The sequence below is a fragment of the Cynocephalus volans genome, chromosome 7, assembly GCF_027409185.1.
Source record: "Cynocephalus volans isolate mCynVol1 chromosome 7, mCynVol1.pri, whole genome shotgun sequence".
NCBI classification, from domain to species: domain Eukaryota; kingdom Metazoa; phylum Chordata; class Mammalia; order Dermoptera; family Cynocephalidae; genus Cynocephalus; species Cynocephalus volans.
This window is the reverse complement of record NC_084466.1, coordinates 93,622,573-93,643,673: the sequence shown is the minus strand read 5'-3', so window position 1 is coordinate 93,643,673 and position 21,101 is coordinate 93,622,573. Positions and strand designations below refer to the sequence as shown.

The 21,101-nt window shown below is 40.5% G+C and overlaps 1 protein-coding gene across 4 annotated transcripts in view; it reads left to right on the top strand.

Moving 5' to 3' along the window:
* Window positions 1-21,101, top strand: part of LRMDA (leucine rich melanocyte differentiation associated) — a 1,115,169-nt gene that overhangs the window by 722,560 nt on the left and 371,508 nt on the right. The window contains exon 6 of one of the 4 annotated variants that reach the window (XM_063103066.1): window positions 1-131. The exons of the other annotated variants lie outside the window; for them this stretch is intronic. Within the exon in view, the coding sequence (XP_062959136.1) occupies window positions 1-111 (111 nt within the window). The 3' untranslated portion in view covers window positions 112-131. The remainder of the gene's footprint in view (window positions 132-21,101) is intronic. 4 annotated transcript variants of the gene reach the window in all.

The following is a 21,101-nucleotide window of genomic DNA, read 5'->3' as shown; positions in this document are numbered from 1 at the left end:
ATTTTGCTCTTGACTCGTACCACTTCCCCAGCTGGACCAGTTTCAGGAGAAGCTGTTATCTCAACTTTTCACCTGGCCTCTATTCATGACCACTTCACAGTTCCAGGCTGACAGAAATTTTTGACTTAAAGGTAAATACCGGGAGGCATCATTTTCTGCTTTAGGAATGGGCTCTCCCCAGTGCGGATTTTTTTTTTTTTTTTTCCTTTCAATGGATTTTGGGTTCATGGAATTGAATCAATCATAGTTCTTGGTTTATGACACTACCATCAATTGGTTTATTCTATGTGTACATTTACATATGTTTAATAATGCAGTGAATGAACCATCCCAAGCATTAGAAAATAATAACTTATGTTTTCTATGTGATCCACTTCAGTGTAATCATTATCTTGAGTTTTGTGTTTAATATGCCATTCTATTTTTAAAAGATTTTAACACAGAGACATTTATGTACCTTAATATATTGATAGGTTTTGGCTGTTTTAAAATTTTATTTATTAAATAAAAAAAGGGTGTCAGCTTGATGTTGTCTTCTGAGATCTGCTTTCTTCACTCAACATTATATTCCTAAACCTTATGTTGGTGCTCATAGCTGCAGTTCGTTCATTTTCAGTGCTGTGTAATATTCTGTCATATTAAACTTCAGCAGTTTATTCTCCAGAAGATGAGCACTGAGTTGTTCCCTGTATCGTGGCTTATTTTGAACAAGGCTCATGCATGTTCAGGTGCACGAGAGCTGGACTTTCTCTTGAGATAGAAGTGCTGGGTCTTTGGATACGCATACATTTATCTTTATTAGAAAATGCCAACCTGTTTTCCAAACAGTTGTTCCAGTTTAACACTCCCACCAGCAAAGATAGGAGAGATTCTGGGGTTACATATCTTCTCTAACACTTCTTATTGTTAGACTTCTTACTTAGCTGTTAACAGTTAAGTGGGTATAAAGTGGTATCCTCTGTAGTCTTGATTTGAATTTCTGGTTTACTTAGGTGACTGGAATTCTACATTTCCTTTGCACTAACAAAGCAATAGCTCACTTTAAAGCTATAAAACACAAGTTAAAAAATAGGACCATCTGCAACTAAGCACTCAGTGAGTGATTGGGATATGCTGTGAGGATAGGAGAAAAGACATTCTCACAATGCAGAAGAAAGAGCCTTGGCCTTGGAGCAGGACTTCGGTGCCTGGTCCTGACTGCCAGTGACTCACATGAAAACATCATTTTTCAGTGTTTCCATTTCCTCAGCTGTTAATTGAGGGTGTTGATTGCTAAGGATATGTCCTGGTCTAAGTTTCCATCATTCAGTAAGTAACTATCACTTTGATTCAGGTGTTTATCTTTAAAGCATTGGACATTTGTTTTCTCTTGTAATATTTCTAATACCTGAGTAACGTAGGCAGAGAAAAGATGAAATAAAAGGCTGCAGATTTTGTCGGTGGTCTACGTGGTGTGACTATGGGGAGACCAGAAAGTTCATCAAACCTATCAGTGTCTCCCTCCTGGCCTGCCACGGAGCCTGAAACTCCACAATGACTGTTTCATTGCTATGGTTCTCGGAGGCCTCTGGGTCTGTCACAGTCCTCCGTTAAAACGCAAATGTCTCTGGATGGGGTGGGGAGAACCTTAGGCTCATCATCACCGAAATCTTCCACAGAGATTCACGTATCAGATCCTTTCCCGTCAGACACCTGGTTGGAAACAGAGCCTGTGGGAATGGGCACCTGGCTGACATGGGGAAGCCCTCGGAGGCAGAGAAGGGAGATCATGAGAGGGGTGGGGCTGTGCCCAGGAAGCCTGGCCAGGCTCCCGCAGATTTGGCCCGTGGCTACTCCCAGACTCTCAAAACCAAACTGGCCAAACACCCTGGGTTATGGCCATATCCATGGGGGGAAGTTTTCTCTTCAAACTAACTAGAAGAGAAAGTGCACCAAGTGCCAACCAGCTGCTAACCCTCCTGTGCCTGCGAGTCGTGGCCGAACGTCCGTCAGCTCTCCATGCTCCATGGCAGATGTCTTCGGGCAGAGTCTTTATGACCCGGTCCCGAGTCCCTGGCCCAGTCTGTAATGTGGTAATTTTAAGGCGTGGATGAGCCTTGTTAAAGGGTTTCAGCTAGGGCATTAGTTGTGGCGCCTCATCTGCTTTGTCTCACATCCAAAGGACTCTTTAAAAATGTCAGCTCTGGGGCCAAGCCCGTGGCGCACTCGGTAGAGTGCTGCGCTGGGAGCGCGGCGACGCTCCCGCCGCCGGTTCGGATCCTATATAGGAATGACCGGTGCACTCACTGGCTGAGTGCCGGTCAAGAAAAAACGACAAAAAAAAAAAAAAAAAAAATGTCAGCTCTGGCCCCGCCTCCCAGAGGGGACCTGAAGGGTGGCATCTGACGGCTCCGAGCCTTCTCTGCTTTCCCTGTGTCACCCACACAGAAACGTGCCCGTCCCCGCCCTGCTGCGCGACTCCCCTGGCAACACATGTTTTTGCCTCGGCTGACCCTGGCCCCTTAACGTGTCACGGTGTTTTATGAAGCTCGACGGCCGTCATAACACAAGGTTCCACGAAGTCCCCACCACCTGGCCACTGCGGGCCCTTGTGTGTGCGTTGCTTTCCGCAGCCTCTCGGTTCGTGGGCGGCCGAGCCTTGGGCCTTTGTCTTTGTTCACTGTTGTGTTTCATTCCCCCTCATTCATTAATCATCCTTTGCCTATTTACACCAGTGGCAAGTATAGCGGACACACTTAATGTCTGCTTTTGTTTGGGTGGCATCCTTTGTAAGGACTAAGGCAGAGCTAATCATTAACTGCGAAGTGACGTTAGAACTCTCAGATAAGCGCCAAATGCTGCGTCCACTGAGACACAGTTTTGTCTTAACCTTCAACAGCTGGTGGCCAAGCAACTGGGGGGGCTTTCTCTAGCCGTGAGTCCGGGCAGCAAAGCCAGCACTGAGATAATTAATCGAGGCGCTCCGTTAAAAGCCAGCTGGGCAGCCGGCGCAGGCCACCCTGTGTGCGTCCCCGGACGGCCCCACTGGGGCCTGCAGACCTCATCGGGCACAGGCAGGGATGGCAGCCTCAGAGATGGGGTGCAGGTGAGCTCCTCCGACCTTTAAGTTTACTTTTCCCATGGTATGAAGATCTTTGTTCTCGGTTCCTCCACTTGTCAGTTACAGCTATTTCCGCAGGTTAAAATAATCCAGGGCTCGTTACTGTCACCTGCTCAGAGTGCTTGGAGAGGTCTTCCCTGACCACCTTTTCTAAAGCAGTTGCCTAAGCCCACAGCCATCCCCAGTCGCCTCTTTTCCATTACCCAGTTTTTTCTCCATGACATTTGTCACCATTTGAAATAATTTTATTTATTTGTGTGTTTCTTGTCTGTTTGACTACTGGACTGTAAGCCCCTGTATCCTTAGCACTTAGCTCCGAGATTGTTGGCTGGCATGACCAGGGGCCAAATATATATTTACTATGTGTGCAGGAGAAGAAAAAATTCTGTTTCCCGTTACCCATCTTTGGTTCACTGGCCGGGGCCTGGTAAATCAGATCAACCAAAGGCAGGTTAAGAAGGGAAAAACAAACAGAGGTTTATTAACAGGTGCGTCGTGCATACACATGGGAGCGCTCAGTGGTGAGTAACTCAGAGGGCTGGTTAGAACTTGGGCTCATGCAGCACCTTAATAAAAACATTACATTTTTCAAGAAGTGACAAAACAAAGAAAAGGACTTTGAGTCTTTATGGCAGTAAATTATGGGAAGGTAAATATATGGAGAATAATGGAAGATAAGGGCTGGTTAGTAAGTTTGTTATGTAGATCCCTTTGGGGCCGGCTCTAGGTTGATAAGTGTCTAGAGTTGACTCTAAGGATTAACATCTGTCCTTCCTGGTGGGAAGGGAGTTACCTTTACAAATTTATGTCCTGCTCTTAGGCAGATAAGGGGAGGGCAGAGAGCTATTCTTGTATCTGTTTGTTCTCAATTGTCTGTAACTCAAAATAATTAATATGCCGAAGTGGCCTATCTGGATGGCATATTCTGCTGCTCTTCATGTGAATCAGTGAATGAACAGATGAGTGAATGGGTGGAAAGACTTTTCCAGGAAAGTCATCATCCAGCCTTTCTTTCATCCCAGGTGCAGGGCTTCAGCGTTCACCCTCTGCCTACTCGACCATGTCTTCAGGACTTGAGCATCTCACACCAGCCTGGGACCAGTGCTCTGTGTTCTACCCTCTGTCGTTGTTACAGAGTCTTTACTTGACTTTTGCATACAAGGACTCAAAACCTGTGGCTTTGTTTCTAGAATGTCTACCCTACCCCCCAACCTGCCCTTTACCTGTACGTTATTTTTCCATATGGACAGTTACTCATCTCTGTGACGTATATTGGATGGTTCTTCCCTTCATCATTGAGATGTGCTGCCTTCCTTGTGTTATCTGTGGTTTCTATCTGTAAGTGGATCTATTTTTGACTTCTTTATTCTACTTCACTGGTCTGGTTTCTATTGCTGAACAAAAACCATACACCCTTAATTGTAAAATACTCTTAATTACAATATACAATTAGACTCTTAATTACGTGTAACATGTCTTTATCTGTGTTAGGATGAATTCTTCCACTTGGTTCTTCTGTAGGAATGACTTGGCTTTTCCTGACCCTTTGGCCTTTCAAGTAGAGTTCTGAGTCGACTTGTATTTCACTAAAAATCCTGTCGGGGTGCTCACTGCCAGTACATTTAATCTATAGATCAAACTGGGAACATTGAATCTTCCCATTCATAAAAATTGTATGTATCCCTATTTAGTTTGGCTTTTTAAAGTGCACAATTTGATGATTTTATTATATTCACGGAATTGTACAGCCATTACCACTGTCTAATTTTAGAACATTTTTATCATCACCACCAAAAAAAAAAAAAAAAAAAAAAATCCCATACCCATTGTCAGTCACTCCGCATTCCTCTTTCCGACAAGCCCCTGGCAACCACTACTCTACTTTCTATCTCTATAGATTTGCCTGTTACGGACATTTCATATAAATAGAATCATACAATATGTGGTATTTTGTGACCGATTTCTTTCACTTATGATTTTTTAATGTTTGTTTGTGTTGTGGAATCTATCAGTACCTCATTCCTTTTTTATGGCTAAATAATATTCTGTTGTGTGGATATCCTATATTTTGTTTGTCTGTTCATCTGTTGATGAGTATTTTGGTTATTTTCACTTTTTGGTTATTATGAATAGTGTTGTTATGAGTATTTTTGTATGTTTTTGTGTGAACGTTTTCAGTTCTCTTAGGTATGCACTTAGGAGTGGAATTTCTGAGATACGTGGTAACTCTATATGCTGAACCTTTTCAGGAACTGCTAAACTGTTTTCTATAAAAGCAGCACCATTCCACACATTTCCACCAGCAGTAAATGAAAGTTCCAATTTCTCTATATCTTCACCAGCGTTTGTTTTCATTTTTGTTATAGCCATTCTGTGAGTGTGACGTGATGTCTTGGCTTTGATTTGTATTTCTCTAGTGACTCATGATGCCGGGCATCTTTTCATGTGCTTGTCGGCCATTTGTGTGTCTTCTTTAAAGAACTGTCTATCCAAATATTTTGCCCATTTTAAAAATTGAGGTATCTGTCCTTTTATCATTGAGTTACAAGCATTCTTTATATGAGAGTACTTCAAAAAGTTTATGGAAAGATTCATATTAACTTTTAATTCTATTTTTTCACAAACTTTTTGAAGTATATCCTGGATAATAAAACTTTATCCGATATATGATTTGTAAATATTTTCTCCCATTCTGTAGATTGTATTTTCACTTTCTTAGCAGTATCTTTTGATGTGTAAATGTTTTGACTTTTGATGAAGTCCAATTTATATATATTTTTTTCTTTGGTTGCTTGGGTTTTCGGTGTCATGGCCAAGAAACGATTGTCTAATCTAAGGTTATGAGGATTTATACCTATGTGCCTTTCTAAGAGTTTTATAGCTTTAGCTGTATAATTTAGGTCTTTGACTCATTTTGAGTTAATTTTTGTATATGGTGTGAGGTAGGGAGTTCAGATTCATTATTATGCGTGTAAATATCCATATGTCCCAGTACCCTGTGTTGTAAAGACTAGAAAGTGGGCACTCTTGTCAATCCTTTATTTTAAAAAGATTGTATGCTGTTAGTTTTCTTTAAAACCTAATATTTATCAGATGAAATTAGTTCTTATATAATTATTATAATCTAAGAGTTTAAAATCATGTAATAGGATCTTCACTGGAATGTGAGGACCAACGCCATTCTCTTCATCAGGAGTGTAGTCCTGGGGTGTAATTCTGGCAACAGAGATTTAGTGCTGCCTGTACCTGGAACAGTCAGCAAACCAGATGAAGTGTAGGTACTTGTTGTCACTTCTGTCCACTAAAGTCACTATTCCTGAGGCCTGCCTAGCTCATAGGTCTTAACTGTGTGCCAGCCTCAAACGTGGAAAGTGGCTATATGGACTGTTATGTTTAGAGTCTTAGGTTTCTCTGATGTCACTGTGAGTGATTAATGTTATTTCATTCCTACATGAAAAGGGAGATAGGCAGCACAGATATGACATATTTGCCATTCTTGTCTTGGACCCCCTCTTTCTGTCAGATCTGTCATACATGAACCTTTTTGCATTAAATTTCTCGCTGGATATACCCCTTGCCTTTCTTAATTATCAGATTTGGCCATTTTCTTCTTGCACTGCTTGGTGCATAGCCCTGATTCCTTCTGCTGGACACATCTTGTTTGATACTTTTGTAACAGGGAACAAACTGACAAGCTCTGCTAAGGTGAACACATGTCTTTGACAGTCCTGGACCCAGGTATTCTGTTCTGTTGTCAGACTACATGTCAGTCTGTGTGTCGGGGAGCATGTCCCATTTGGAATTGGAAAATAAGATCAATAAATAAAAGATTCAGGATGGCAATTCTGAATTCTAAGCCTGTGGACCAAATGATATTATAGCCAACTTCTGTGTCTTCCAGAATTAGCAATATAAGAAAATGACATGCATTGAGGGAGATAGTTCTTATTCATGAGACATGTAGGGAATAGGGTTGAATGGCCACCTGAGGTTTTTCCATCCCCCAAAGTCCTACATGTTACATGGAGTAGATATCATCTTAGGTTGTCTGGAGAAATTCCTAGGAATCTAGTCAGTGGTATGAACATTGCCCTTTCTGAAGGCTTAGGGATCTGCCTTTATGATCAAGGCTTTTGTCTGTATTATGCTTCCTGGCATCTAAAGCCTTCTGATACATTGGATTAATTAGGATATACATTCAGCATTGCATAGTCCAGACATTAGCAAGGCAGGACTGGTGTAGTGGCCCCAATGTGTTAAGAACTCAGCTCTTTCTAGCTCATTCATGTACTTACAGTCTTTGGGGTAAAGAAGACTCACCTCCCCATGGCTGTATTACATTAAGCAAAAATAGCTAAAATAGGAGAGAGCATACTCATTCCCTTTAAGGACACCGCCTGGGAGTTGTATAAATTACTTCTGCTCTCATTCCATTTGCCAGAACTTAGTCACATGACTACATCTAGTTGAATATTCCCATCAAAAACCTAGCGGTTCTTTTACTAGAGAAGGATGAGAAAATAGATACTGGGAAACAATCAGCAGTTTCTGATGTATAATAGTATTTTATTAAATAAACAAGAATATCTAAATCAAAATAAAATAATGTGGAAAACAAGTTACCTTAATCAAGATCACTCAGTTCAAGCCTTTGATGATCTTAAAGGAAAAGAACACAGACCCGGTATTCCAGAGATTCATGAGTTCATGTTTCAGAGACATATTGCTGTCCCTAACCTTAACCCTAACCCCTAGTTTGTCAGCAGTAACCCCAAATCTAAGAGGAAATAGACATGTCTGAAATCTTTCACCTCTTCTCCTTAAAGATTGTCAAAAGAGATGTTTCTATAACCTAAAAGGAAGGATTACCAGTTGCTTATTCTGCCTAAGGGTAGAGTGCCATTTACCTGGGAGCTGTATCACAGAGGGAATATGTTAGTATGGTAGACACTGCTAATGCTCACCAATACCTGATTTTTCTTTCCTTTCTGGGCTGAGGTGGGAAAAGCCCCTTTGCAATTTTCTAGTTACCATTTATCCCAGCTGAGGTCATCCTGGAGGATACCCTGTGCTTTGGAATTATAGAATCACAACATCAAAGTAACTAGCTTACTAACCAGATGCCCTAGAAAGTCACTTAGACGCAAGGATGATATTGTTTAAACCATCGAACTTTTGTTATGTTGGGGTGCTCAGATTTTGGGATTTCTTGTGACTGCAGCATGACCTAACCTCTAGGTGTGAATAGAGTCATTGATTATGGAGTCCTGGAATCGCCTAAAAATAGAAAATGTCTCTGCTGTCAAATACCATATAATGTAGCTAAATTGTGTAATTACAGCAACTCAGGGATAATCATAAGCCAAGTCTAATACAGAACTGTGCTCTTTAAATAAAAGCGTGTTTGGTGTTGGATGTGGTTCATCTGGGAAGATTTCCTTTAGGAGAGAGAAAAAAATTACTTTCTCCATCTGTGCTGGAAGAAAGTTACTCAAACACAGTCAGAAAAAGAGGATGTATGCAATGTAAATGGCTAAACCTGACAACCTCTGGCTAATTAAAAGTGTCAGTGTTATTGTGCTTAGGTTAAAGGGGCCCTTTAGCTTACCATCTGAGATGCTTCCCCCAAGAAGCACAACCACCAGCCCTCTCCAAGAGCTCAGAAACCCTAAAGGGTGTGTCTTTGGGCTCTGAGAGCTTGCAGACAGCTCATGGGTGGTGGGAACTCAGTTAAGCATTTCACGTCTTTTATATGGACAAAACAGACTGTTGTTTCCTTCTTGAATTAGACACAGCTGAAGATCTTGGGGGAGCTTTCACTGCCTCCATCACTGTCTTTTCTAAACAGTATTATAAAAAACAGGGAACAAGAGGGTGGACTGAGGACCTCTGACTTCTGGTCCTTCTTCCTTGAGCGGCCTGATCTGCTCTGTAGGCTGCGCTTCTGACGGCCACAGATGAGGGAAAGAGTTGTTGAAAACATGTGGAGGTAACTCTCATCAGAAACTAACTCCAGACCCGCAGGTCCTTGAGCTGCATCTTTGATTTGATGGTATTAAAGGAGGGTTAAAGGCAATTGGTTTAGATTCTTCATGATGGCATTGACATGGCGTGGAATGTCAGCTGGGGACTTAAGGCTCGTATCTTAAGATGACACAGCATTCGGCATAGACGAGGCAACAAATGGCTATTGGATTGATGCGACATTCACAGGAGAACAGGTAAGGTCAGATTCCTTTCACATGCCATTTCTATCCCCTGTAGAGTCTTTGTCATTTCATATATCCCACTGAGTTACTTTCCCTGCTGGAGTAGGTACTTCTCAGGGTAGGGAATGGAATATATTCACCTCTAGGTTCTTGGTGTCTAGAGGAGAGCTTGATGCATAGTTGGTACTCAGTCAATCATGTTTGTATTGAACTGAAATACCTGGGACTCTTTGGTCTGGAAAGGAGAAGACTGACCTGTCATGATCAAGATCGGCCACATCCTCCATGGGAGTGACTAGGCCAAAAGAGGATTTAGTCACGAACCCCTAAATACTGAGCGGAGACACTTTGAAACTGGATAAAGGTAAATTTAGGACCAGTGAAAAGATGCTTCATTTTTCACATCAGGAAATAAGCTCCTGGATCCCATTTTCTAAAAGGTGGTAGCAGAAAGAAACAAGTGAATTTTTACAAAAGTATATTTCAAATTGAAGAATGGCACAGGTTTAAATAGACCCTAAATGAAGCTTTAGTGTGAATCTCCAAGACTGGACATCCTGAGCCTACAGCAATGATTCCTTTCATAGCATTTGTGATAAATATATAACTACATGTGTGTGTGTGTGTGTGTGTATCACAAATGTCATATCTGTCAAAGATTTTTTATTTAGCAGACATTCAGAACTCTCGTAGACCACCTACAGCTTCATCTCCTACCATTCTTCCACGTGAACATTAAGTCCTAAGGAATTTGATCTATACATTGTACTTTGGACAAACCACTCAAACTGTCTTTCTCCTTTTTGCCTTTTCATGCCTCTTTTTCTTCCTTCCTGCTAACCTTCGTTCTTGCTTGTATAAAGCCTTCTAAACCAGACCCCGTTGCCCTCTCCATTTCTAGATATTAATGGCAGGTCTAGACAATACTGGTAGTTTGCTATCACCCACCTTGAAACATTATTTATATTTTTAGGCATCTATTCTATTTCTCCAAATGTGAGGCCAGAGAATACATGGCCCTTTGTGATTTAGCTTGCGTACAAAGCTCAAAGCCTTACAAAACGAAAACTGATAAAAACTTTTTTAAAAGAGATAGTGCCACTAAGTAGCAATAGAAAACATTATTAGAAATATTAAAATCAGTGACATATCACTATATTACTAAAGATGCAACCATTTAAAAAAAGTTGATTCAACGCATTGACTCACTGAATATCAGAGGTGTAATAAGCCTCGAACATCATTATGTTGAATTCTTATTTACTGCTGGTAGATATACAACACCAGGATAGTCAATTTATCAGTAGAATGAAAGATGTTATTCTGCCCAATAATCCAACAATTCCCATATGTAGATATATGTCCTAAAGAAGCTTTCATATATGCATAAGGTAACACATGTAGAGCTGTCCACTGTAACATTGTTTTGTAATAGTAAAACATTGGAAGCAAGATAAATGCCCACTAATAGGAAGTTAGATCAATAAGATGCAGTCTATTCATGAGGCATAATTCTAGACAGAGGTTAAAATGGATCAAAAGAAATAGAATGCAAAGAAAGTCACATAGTAAAAGAAAGAATAAGTGTAATATCATACCATTTATTATTAAAACAATAATTTTCTAGGTAAATGTCCATGTTGTAAACTTTAAAAAGTAATTTATGTACTTTATTTTTTAATTTGGAAAAATATACTTTAAAGTGATTATACTAAAATAAAACATCCATCTAACATTCTTATTTTCAAATGAGGAAACTCATGTCAAGAATTGGGCTTGGTGTATGGACCATGTTTGGGCCCTATTTTAGACAAAACAAATATTTAAAACTTTATGAACTCCACATCTTATGTCATCATGGGAATACAAATTAAAACAATGAGACACCATTACACATGTATTAGAATGGCCAAAATCCAGAACACTGACAATGACCAGATGCTGGCAAGATGTGGAGCAGCAGGAAGGCTCATTCGTTGCAGGTGGGAAAGCCAAATGCGATGGCCACTTTGGAAGATGGTGGTTTCTTAGAAAACTAAGCATAACTCTCACCATATGACACAGTCTTCATACTCCTTGATATTTGCTGAAATGAGTGGAAGACTTATTATGTCCACACAGAAACCTGCACACTCATTTGTAGCAGCTTCATCCATAACTGCCCAACCTTGGAAGCAACCGAGATGTCCTTCAGCAGATGCATGGATAAATAAACTGTGGTACATCCAGACAATGAAGTATTATGCAGCCATAAAATGGAATGAGCTTTCAAACATGAAAAGACAAGGAGGAAGCTTAAATGCATGTTACTCAGTGAAAGAAGCCAATATAAAAATGTTACATACTGTATCATTCCAACTATATGTCATTCTGGAAAAGCCAAAACTGTGTAGTAAAAAGATCCATGGTTGCCAGGGGGGAGAAGAGGATGAATAGGTAGAGCGTAAAGGATTTGCTGGACAGTGAAAGTACTCTGTGTGATGCTGTAGTGATTGATACATGTCATGCTTTAGTCCAAACCCGTAGAACACACAACACCAGAAGTGGACCCTAAGGTAAACTACGGACTTTGGGTGATAATGATGTGTCAGTGTAGGTTCGTCAGTTGTAACGAATGTACCACTTTGGTGGAGGATGTTGATAATGGGACAGGCTGTGCATGGGCGTGTACGGGAATCTCTGTACTTTCCTCTCAATTTTGCTGGGAACCTAAAATTGCTCTAAAAAGAAGTCAAAAAAGAAAAAAAAAAAAAGAAATCTGATGCAAGTATTAGAAAAATGTTAGAGTGGTGGATCCATGTGTGTTATTTCATCTTGTATACTTTCTGGGTTTTAAATATTACATAATTAAGAATAAACAATTTTTTTTTTTTTTTTTTGTCATTTTTTTTCGCGACCGGCACTCAGCCAGTGAGTGCACCAGTCATTCCCATATAGGATCCGAACCCGCAGCGGGAGCGTCGCTGCGCTCCCAGTGCAGCACTCTACCGAGTGCGCCACGGGCTTGGCCCAAGAATAAACAATTTTTAATGAAGTAAAAAAAAGACTATGAGATGATCAGGGAAATTTGAACACTGACTGAAAATTTGATATCAGGAATTGTATGGTTTTTAGGTATGATAATGTTGGTTGTGGTCATAGTTTTATAATATAGAAGTCCAGGGGCTGGCCGGTTAGCTCGGTTGGTTGGGGTGTGGTGTTATAACACCGAGGTCAAGGGTTTGGATCCCCATACCAGCCAGCCACCAGAAAGGTAAAAAATAAAATAAAATATAGAAGTTTTTATCTCTTCAGATACCTGCTAGTATGTATGGAAGAAATTATATAATTCCTGGGATTAGCTCAAAAAAATCTGCTTGGAAGAAGAGGAAATGGATATGGGTGGAATATAATAGAAATAAGAGTAGCTGTGTTTTAATTTATAGATATATGAGGGCTCATTATACTGCAGTCTATGTACTTATGAATAAAAATTCTTTGAAATGTCCCCTACCCCCGCACATTTTAAAAATTGGTCTTAAAGAAAGTAGATTCTAGAACCCAAACTCCTTGTCCAGTGATCTTTCTAATGCATCGCACTGAGACCATGAATAGTTGGACTTTCTCTGTTGTTAGAGTAAGCAATTGTACATAAAGCAGGTTTTGCTTAAAATGATTTTTTTCCTAGAGAAAGTTTCATATAAAGATTAATTTTTATATATAAAAAAATTTTCAGCTGAACCATCTGTTCTAGTCGAGGTGTATGTAGGATTCTTTTTCTTCCTAAACATGCCGAAGCAACAAAGCCATGTGATTGAGAATGTGGGGCCTGCAACATCCATAAGCAACCACAGAGGGTGGGAGGTTATTCATTCCAACTTTATGATGTCCCGAGAAACTGTTGCGATAAGAGAAAAGCCTAAAAATAAACGAGAGATAACTGAGATAATGGAAAAAACAGAGGGAAACAAGACAACACTCTCAACTCTTTGGCTTGAGAAAATTTATTACGCCAAGGAAGATAAATTGGAGAAACATGAAAAGGAAAAGAGATCTTGTCTCTGACTCACGGATTTCTCTTTAAGTGAATGAGCAGTAACACAGAAATAAGAGAGTTCAAAACAGAGCTGTATGCTCAGCCGAAATCATGGTTCCTAATGATTTTCAACTTTGGCAGACGCCTCACATGTACGGAGAAGTTTTCTTGATTTTGAATTATACATGTAATTCATCCTGATCAGAATGCAGCTGGGGAGCCAAGATCCAGTTGCTCGCAGAAATGAGAGCAGTGGCCATGTGCTGAAAACAGTCTTCCTTTTTCACATGGGAGCTGTCTGCACTGTCGTTGATTTGGACAGTTCTGGGAAACAAACAAACAAAACTTGTGAAATCAATTGTTTGAAGTCATCTTGGCAAATAAATTGTCATATGACATATTTTCTTTTCTTACCAGGCTGCTCTGTCTTAGGAAGACACAGTCTAAGATAGTCAAACTAAAATGCATCAAACAAATGATCTCCATGACATTAGTGACAGAGGGGGTCACCAATTAGGCCACAGGTCTGTAAGTGTCCAGCTGGCCTTCCCGCCCTGTCTTTTAACAGGAAAGAGGAGGGTGAAGGGGAGTGAGAGAGCACTAGAGGTGGCCCTCTAGGACATTTAAGCAAAAGAAGAGCCAGTGGTACTGATTCGACTCACTGAACAGAGCGGGAAGAAAATCAGATTCCATCGTGCTCTGTTTTTATGTAGTGGTTGAGCTTTAGCTCAACCTTCACAGAGCTACTTTTTTAGGGTGTAAAGCAATATTCTTCAATAACTAAATTTACAGTCTTTGTTCACTGTTATTTTGAATTTATTTCCAAATCATCCCAGCTGAAGTTCATTCCTGCCAATTACATGTGGTTTTTCTTGAGTTCAAGCTAATAACCCAAATGTTAGTCAATCCTACAAGTGTTATTTGTTTGTCCTTGGGTTTGTTAAGGCACTTGGTGTTGTGGGGTTTAGTTTGGGATAGAAATAAATCATTGTAGGAAGGTGACTTTAAGAAACTGCTTTTTATAAGACCAAAGGTTTCATTTGTTTAGGAAGAAAGGTAGGTAGGAAGGTGGAAGGAGTGAGGGAGAAAAGAGAGATGGGGCAAAGTCTTTGGCAAAGTCGGAAAAACCAGTGGGTTCCAATCCCGAATGTGCCATTTATTAGTCCTATGAATATTTGGTCAATTTATTAATTTAACAACTCTCTTTGACTCTCAGGTTATTTGTGTAGAAAATGTAGATAATAATACCTGTTTTGTTGGGTTATTATAAGGATTATAGATAATGGCATTTTTTTAAAAATAAGAGAGTGAAGGGAAAAAATATATACTTTTTAAAATGAAAATCTCCCAAAGCAAATCATGTTTATAAGAGCAATTATAAATTGTTATAATTTCAGGTTCTAGTTTATAAAAAGTTCAGAAAAGAACAAAATACAGATCCCTAGTCCCAAATAAACACATGGAAAATTGTGTGAATATCATTAAAACATGAGCTTCTTGTGACAATAGTGACATTATTGGAACATAAATGGCAGCTCAGTCAGCATCTCGTTGTAACTATATCAAAGAAAGACAGTTGCAGCTTTGTTCTCAGTGTGACCCACTTGGGGTTTGGCTGCTTGTTGATGGATATTATCATTTTTAATGTCAGCAAATAATGTGATGTCAGATAAATGACCTGTTTCCTTTCTGTGGTATAAAGCTCATTTATCTTTAGGGAGCTTGAGTGACTAGAGAAATCTGAGCAGGGACCGAGTGTTTCCGACTGCACAGGATGGGAAATATTTTATTAATCCTACTTAACATGAGTCCCAGGCAGTTGGGTTCAATTCTGAATGTATGTCTGGTAAATCAGTGACAGTATATGCATTTACCATTGACCATGTTTTACAGATTGGAGAGAAACATAAACAGTGTTTTTCAACTTGAAGAAAATAATGCTACTCATAAAATATTACACACCTTTTTTTTACTGGGGATGAGTCTACGAATCCAGTGTCTCTTTTTCGTGACTGTACATTTAGCCAAAGCCACTGGAATGCCATCTTCTGTAATGAGAGGTTTAGTAGGGGTACAATGAGGGCAATTCTATTTTCTAGAAATCTTCAGGTAAAGTGACAATTATCCCATTAAGTTTTTCCTAATATAGTGAAGATCGTCTTGGGACATTTCCTTAAACAGCCCTCTGGAGTTTTCTAGGGCCATTTTTGGAATCTCAGAGAACCAAAGCTAGAATCTTCTTTAGAGATTGCTCAATGCAAATGTCTTATTTTTTTTCCAGTGAGAAATCACAGGTAAGGAATTTGCTGTAGGTCACAAGGTGAGTTTGCAGTGTAGGAGACTGAATACAAAAGACACAGTTGTTTTTTCAGATGTTGAAATGTCCATTAATGCTTTAATGATTAAAACTCTGAAAATTTTACAGATTTACCTTTCTCAGTTCCATCAAATTATAGAGCTGGCAGGGAGGGTAGGTGGGTGTTTTTTACTCTCCAGTGAGTACTGTACACAGAGACAGTTTGTCCTCCTGTTTTTCTAGAAAAGGAATTGGCAAACTACGGCCCTTGCGCCAAATATGGCTAGTGGCCTGTTTTTGTACATCTGAGATAAGATTAATTTTTACATTTTTAAAAGATTGTAAAAGCAAAGCAAAGAAGAACATGTGAAATATGTGATGAAGACTATATGTGGGCCCACAAAGCCTGAAGTATTCACTGTCTGGCCTTTTACAGAAAAAGTTTGCTGACCTGTGGTCTAGAATATTCAAAGAATGATGCTCTGTGATCTTCCTAGTAGATTCCACAACAGTTTTGTGTTTTGCTATTTTATATTTTTTAAATGAGTGTCATGGATTGCAGGAAAATAGGGAACCCAATTTTAAAAGGTGCCTATTTGGGGCCAACTTCAGGTTTAGCTTTTTGTCCTCCAGAACGATTCATCTATTTTATAAATTATAAATTAAGTATTGAGCTGTAACACGGGCAAATCCATCTTTCTCTTCTTCCATAGAACTTTTGCTGACTTTTTAGCCACAGGATTTTGAATTATATAATTTCTCATCAAAACCACATCTATTTCTTGAAACACCTCAAAATAGCTTTCAGCTCCAGGAAGTCTGGTTAAAAAGTTCACACACCACATTACTGGGAACGCGTCTGAGTCACACGAGGTTTCCGCATCGGTTGGGAAGCCATGCTCTGTGTTGCCCAGAAAACGTGCCTTGTGGGTAGAAGGACGCCCTGTGGTCCTCCTGGCTTCATTTTCCAGAGCTGGGAAATGGGTTTCCAGCTTCGTTGCCACTACCATTTTGAACAACTTTGCCCAGACATCAGCCTTGTTCTGGAACTTGGTGAACTTGGTGTTAATCTTGGAGTCGTCATTAATCACGACTGACCACTCATCAGCACTGATGATCTTGGAAAGAGGATTATGAGTGGATGAAACCATGTTCTGTCTCTAACAGTATTTCTCAGTGGAAACTCATTTTTTATTAAGAATTTTTGAACATATTTATTTGGACTGAAAATCAAAATACAACATCAGAAATTTCTTTAAGAAAGGATAATAAAGGGCCGACCCCGTGGCACACTCAGGAGAGTGCGGCGCTGGCAGCACAGCAGTGCTCCCGCCGCGGGTTAGGATCCTATATAAGGATGGCCGGTGCGCTCGCTGGCTGAGGGCTGTGCGGCCGGTCACAAAAAATGACAAAAAAAAAAAAAAAAAGAAAGGATAATAAAAAATTATGGAACAGAAAAATATTCACCTATGTGTACCTTATTGTAATCATGTTTTACTGAAAAATTTGGTGTAAAGTCACCAGATCTATTTCCATATCCCTCTTCCTTGCTTCATGTTCTTAAAATTAGATACCATTTTATCATGGGATTTGGAATTCTAAAACACATATGCGTTACATAAAATTCACTGTTTCCTCTTGGAGCCAAGAAATAAGAACAAAAGCAAGGTGAAATTGGAAAGGCATCCACTGCATAGATACTTTGTGAATTGTGGATAACAAGGTAGGAAGGAAAAAAAGAAATCCAAGGAGGGAACAAGATGGTACGTATCATGGAAACCAGATTACCGGGAGTTAAACATTGATAATCAGTTTCCCTTTCCTTAGAGTATCTCCGTCCAGCCTGCCCCATCGTAATCCTAAAATTATTGGCAGGAAAATTTGGTACAGGCACTATACGTGGATCAAATCTGTTGCTGATATGATTCTTTGGCATAAATCTGGATCTTGTTGCTACAGCTAACCATTCCTCACCATTTTCAGTTCCCAGAAAAATTCAGCTCAAGGAAATATTGACATTTATGTTTGAATCCATTCTGATCTCTGTCCTATATGAGGAAAACATTCTCAAATACTCTTTCAGCCACAGTTTTCAGAGCCTCTGAAATATTCTTTTTCTCACAGATGGCAGTGCCTTTTCCTGCTGCCTCTCCTGTCAGATCTTCTCTGTCCCACTGTTGGAGCAGCCTTTCTGCTAGAGCAGACTGGAAGTTGGTACTAGCAGTGACGGTTAATAACTGAGGCCCGGCATTAGTATTTCGGACGAAGGAGGATGTGAGGCTATAACTTTCTAAGGATTTTGGGCCGACCCCGTGGCTCACTCGGGAGAGTGTAGCGCTTGGGAGCGCAGAGGCGCTCCCGCCCCGGGTTCGGATCCTATATAAGGATGGCCGGTGCGCGCACTGGCTGAGCGCAGTGCGGCCGGTCACAAAAAGACAAAAAAAAAACAAAACAAACAAAAAAAAAAACTTTCTAAGGATTTTTCTCAGGGGTCACATGGAGAGCCTCAGAAGCAAGGTTGGGCTGATCTCTGTGGGAGGCACATGGTGGAGGTCTAGGCACAACCAGAAGGTCCTCTTGGATTATGGGTCTTGGAAGAAAGAAGCTGAGGTTCTGTCAAGCTCAAGGTTCCCAAGGGTTTAGAAGTTAGGAAAAAAAGATTATATATTGTATCCCAGTTTGACTGGTAGAACTGGAGGACCCCAACAAATGGTATGTGATAAGAGAAAAACTCTTGGTTGTCATTTGGGGGGGACAGTTCTCCACCGAGTGTGAGGCTGCATTGTGCACTCTGAGAGGTAAACGCCTCCCGTTCCTGTGCACTCACTGTAAGTTGTACTCCACAGTCACCGCTTCCTACTAGAAAATTAATGCCTCTGGTTGAAAACCACTGTTATGCCTTTACCCCTGGATGATGGCCATTTTTCCAGTGAAGTTTTTTGTAGCCTGTGCCCTAGGATATTCAGAGAGAAAGCTAAAAGGTAAAGTCATTGGGGTGTTGGGCTACAGACTTACAGCCATTTGTTGGGAAGATTTTGGTCCCCACACAAATTGCAGGTCATTTTCTTACTATGTAGAAATCAGCAAGAGATTGGGGCTGAAAGAAAGTAAGAACAATCGCCGCACCAAGAACGCCAGGAAGGTATAGACTAGCCTGGTTAATGTGTTTGAAACTCAGAGAAACTCAAAATTTGAAGAAAACTTAAACTAGTTTGTCTAACCCACCACACAGAAGAGGGATGCCTTTGCCAAACAGGCACATCCTCAAGGTCTGTCTGTAGGTCTGTCTTCAAGTCTGGGCTGGGGATTTACGTTAAGTTCCTGCAGATTCTTGTATTTGGCCTCTGGGCTGCCAAAGGCCAGCCCAGAAGTATAGTGAATTTGTTCACAGTAAACAATGGTTAATTGATTAAGAGTCAGACAGTGAGAGTTTAGTTCCTGCTTCCACCACTAACTAACTCCGTGACCTTGAGCAAGTTTCTTTACTTCTCAGGGCCTGCCTCTGTTTCCCTTCTTTAAAGTGGAGATAATACTACCAATATCACAAGGTGTTTGTGGCACTCAATGAGTTAGTACATATGAAATACTTAGAAGAGTACCTAGCACTTGATAAATGTACAATAAATATTAGCTACTATTAGTATATGTACTAAATCTAGGACTAGATTGATTTTTAGTTTAATCTCATAGATGCAAGTGCATTTGCTTCCTATGAGGAGGTGAAAAGTTTGTGCTGGTCTAAGCAGCTACATCTGTGCCTAGAGAGAGAAGCTGGCCTTAGAACTCCTTATCCCTAAGTTTGTAGTAGAATGGGAGAAGTGGCCCGGCTGTCGTGTTATGCTTGCTCATGACACTGTCTTTGGAGCTTTCCAAAAGGGAAAGGAAAGAGGCCTCTTTCCTCTTGCTTCCTGAAGGTGGTTAGGCTGTGGTTCCTAGGAAGCTCGCCCAGCGCACTGGCACGGTCAGCCCTCCACTGCCCACAGCTCCAGCCCTCAATTCCATAATGGCCAGCAATTGGAAAAAGGGGAAGGGGAAGATTTGAAGTAGAACTACAGACAGGGAGTCCTAGAGGCAGTGGGTGATTCTTCAAGGAGACACTTCCCCTCTGTGTGTGGAGCTATGGCTTTCTTAGTATATCATAAAGATTGTGCAGGAGGATTTCTGCTCTGGGCCATGATGTAGTACCAAAGACTGGATTTACCCTCCTGCCTTATACAATTAGAAAGCTAGACAAAATAAACAGAACAATGGTTTGTGAGTAGTGGATAATAGGCACCACAGTGTGTTGAGCCCCGAGAGGAGAGCAAGACGGGAGCCCTACAGTTGCCCCAGCCAACTGTCTGGAGAGTGTGCCCAGGGTCTGCTGATCTCCCTGAGTTGAGAAGACAGAGTTAAGAATGAGGGTAGGCCAAAGTGGCTAGAATCCTCAGAGAAGAGTACCAGAAAGTAGAGAGTTGATGGAGAGGAGACAGCTGCATGGAGAGAAAGCTCCAGAGATCTTAACAAAGGGTTTTCTTGTGTCCTCAGCTGAGTGCTTACTGCTCACAGCGTGAAGTAGGGAAACCACTGGAAGCTGGGTAAAGAACCACTCAAAAGTAACAGGTGGAGCAACCTCTGGAGCTCACATGAGACCAGAAGCAGTGCTGTTCCCGCCAGCTAGAGTGAAAAAATCAGAATACATAGGGCACCCAGTAGAGTACTCAGAAGAGTATTGCCTCAGCTGTAGGGCAGAATTAAAGGCTGCTCTGGTCCTGCCTAACACAACTTAAAAACAAGCCTCAAAAGGACCAAACTGTTTACAAGTGCCTTAACTGTGTCCCAGAAAAAACAAAGAAGCAAACAAAAACCTCAAGAATACTTATGTTTAAATGAATACAAAAATATACAGCCCCCAGCAAGATCAAATGTACAATAACTGGCATCCAAAGAAATAGGACAAATATGACCCATAATGGGGAGAAAAATTTTGATCAATAGAAACAGACACAGATGATAGAATTAATAAAGGTGTTAAAATAGTTATTAAAACTATGTTGTATGTACTTAAGATAAAGGAATGCATTAGAATATTAAAAAGATATAAAAAAGATCTAGAAAAGATATAGGTAATCTGACCCAAAGCAAACTTCTGGAGATGAAAAATACAATGCCTAGATAAATAATACACTGGATGGAATTAACAGCTGTTGCTTTGTGTTGCTTCACCCCTCACAGATTTGTCACCCCACTTCCCCTGGGTGACAGAGATGCAAAGGATTACTCAAAGCCCGTCTCTTCTGAGCAGTGAGAAGCTCCAAAGTGGTTAACTTCCCTGGGAACGCTCCAGCGAGAGGCAACCCTTCCTTGGGAAATTAACCCTGAATTGGGGTTCACTTCCTGCATTTATTTTCCAGACCAGGAAGAGAACATAGGTGGAATTATAGTTTAACAATATAGGCTGGTAACTTTCAGTGAAACAAGCCAGATGACATTCCAGTAGAC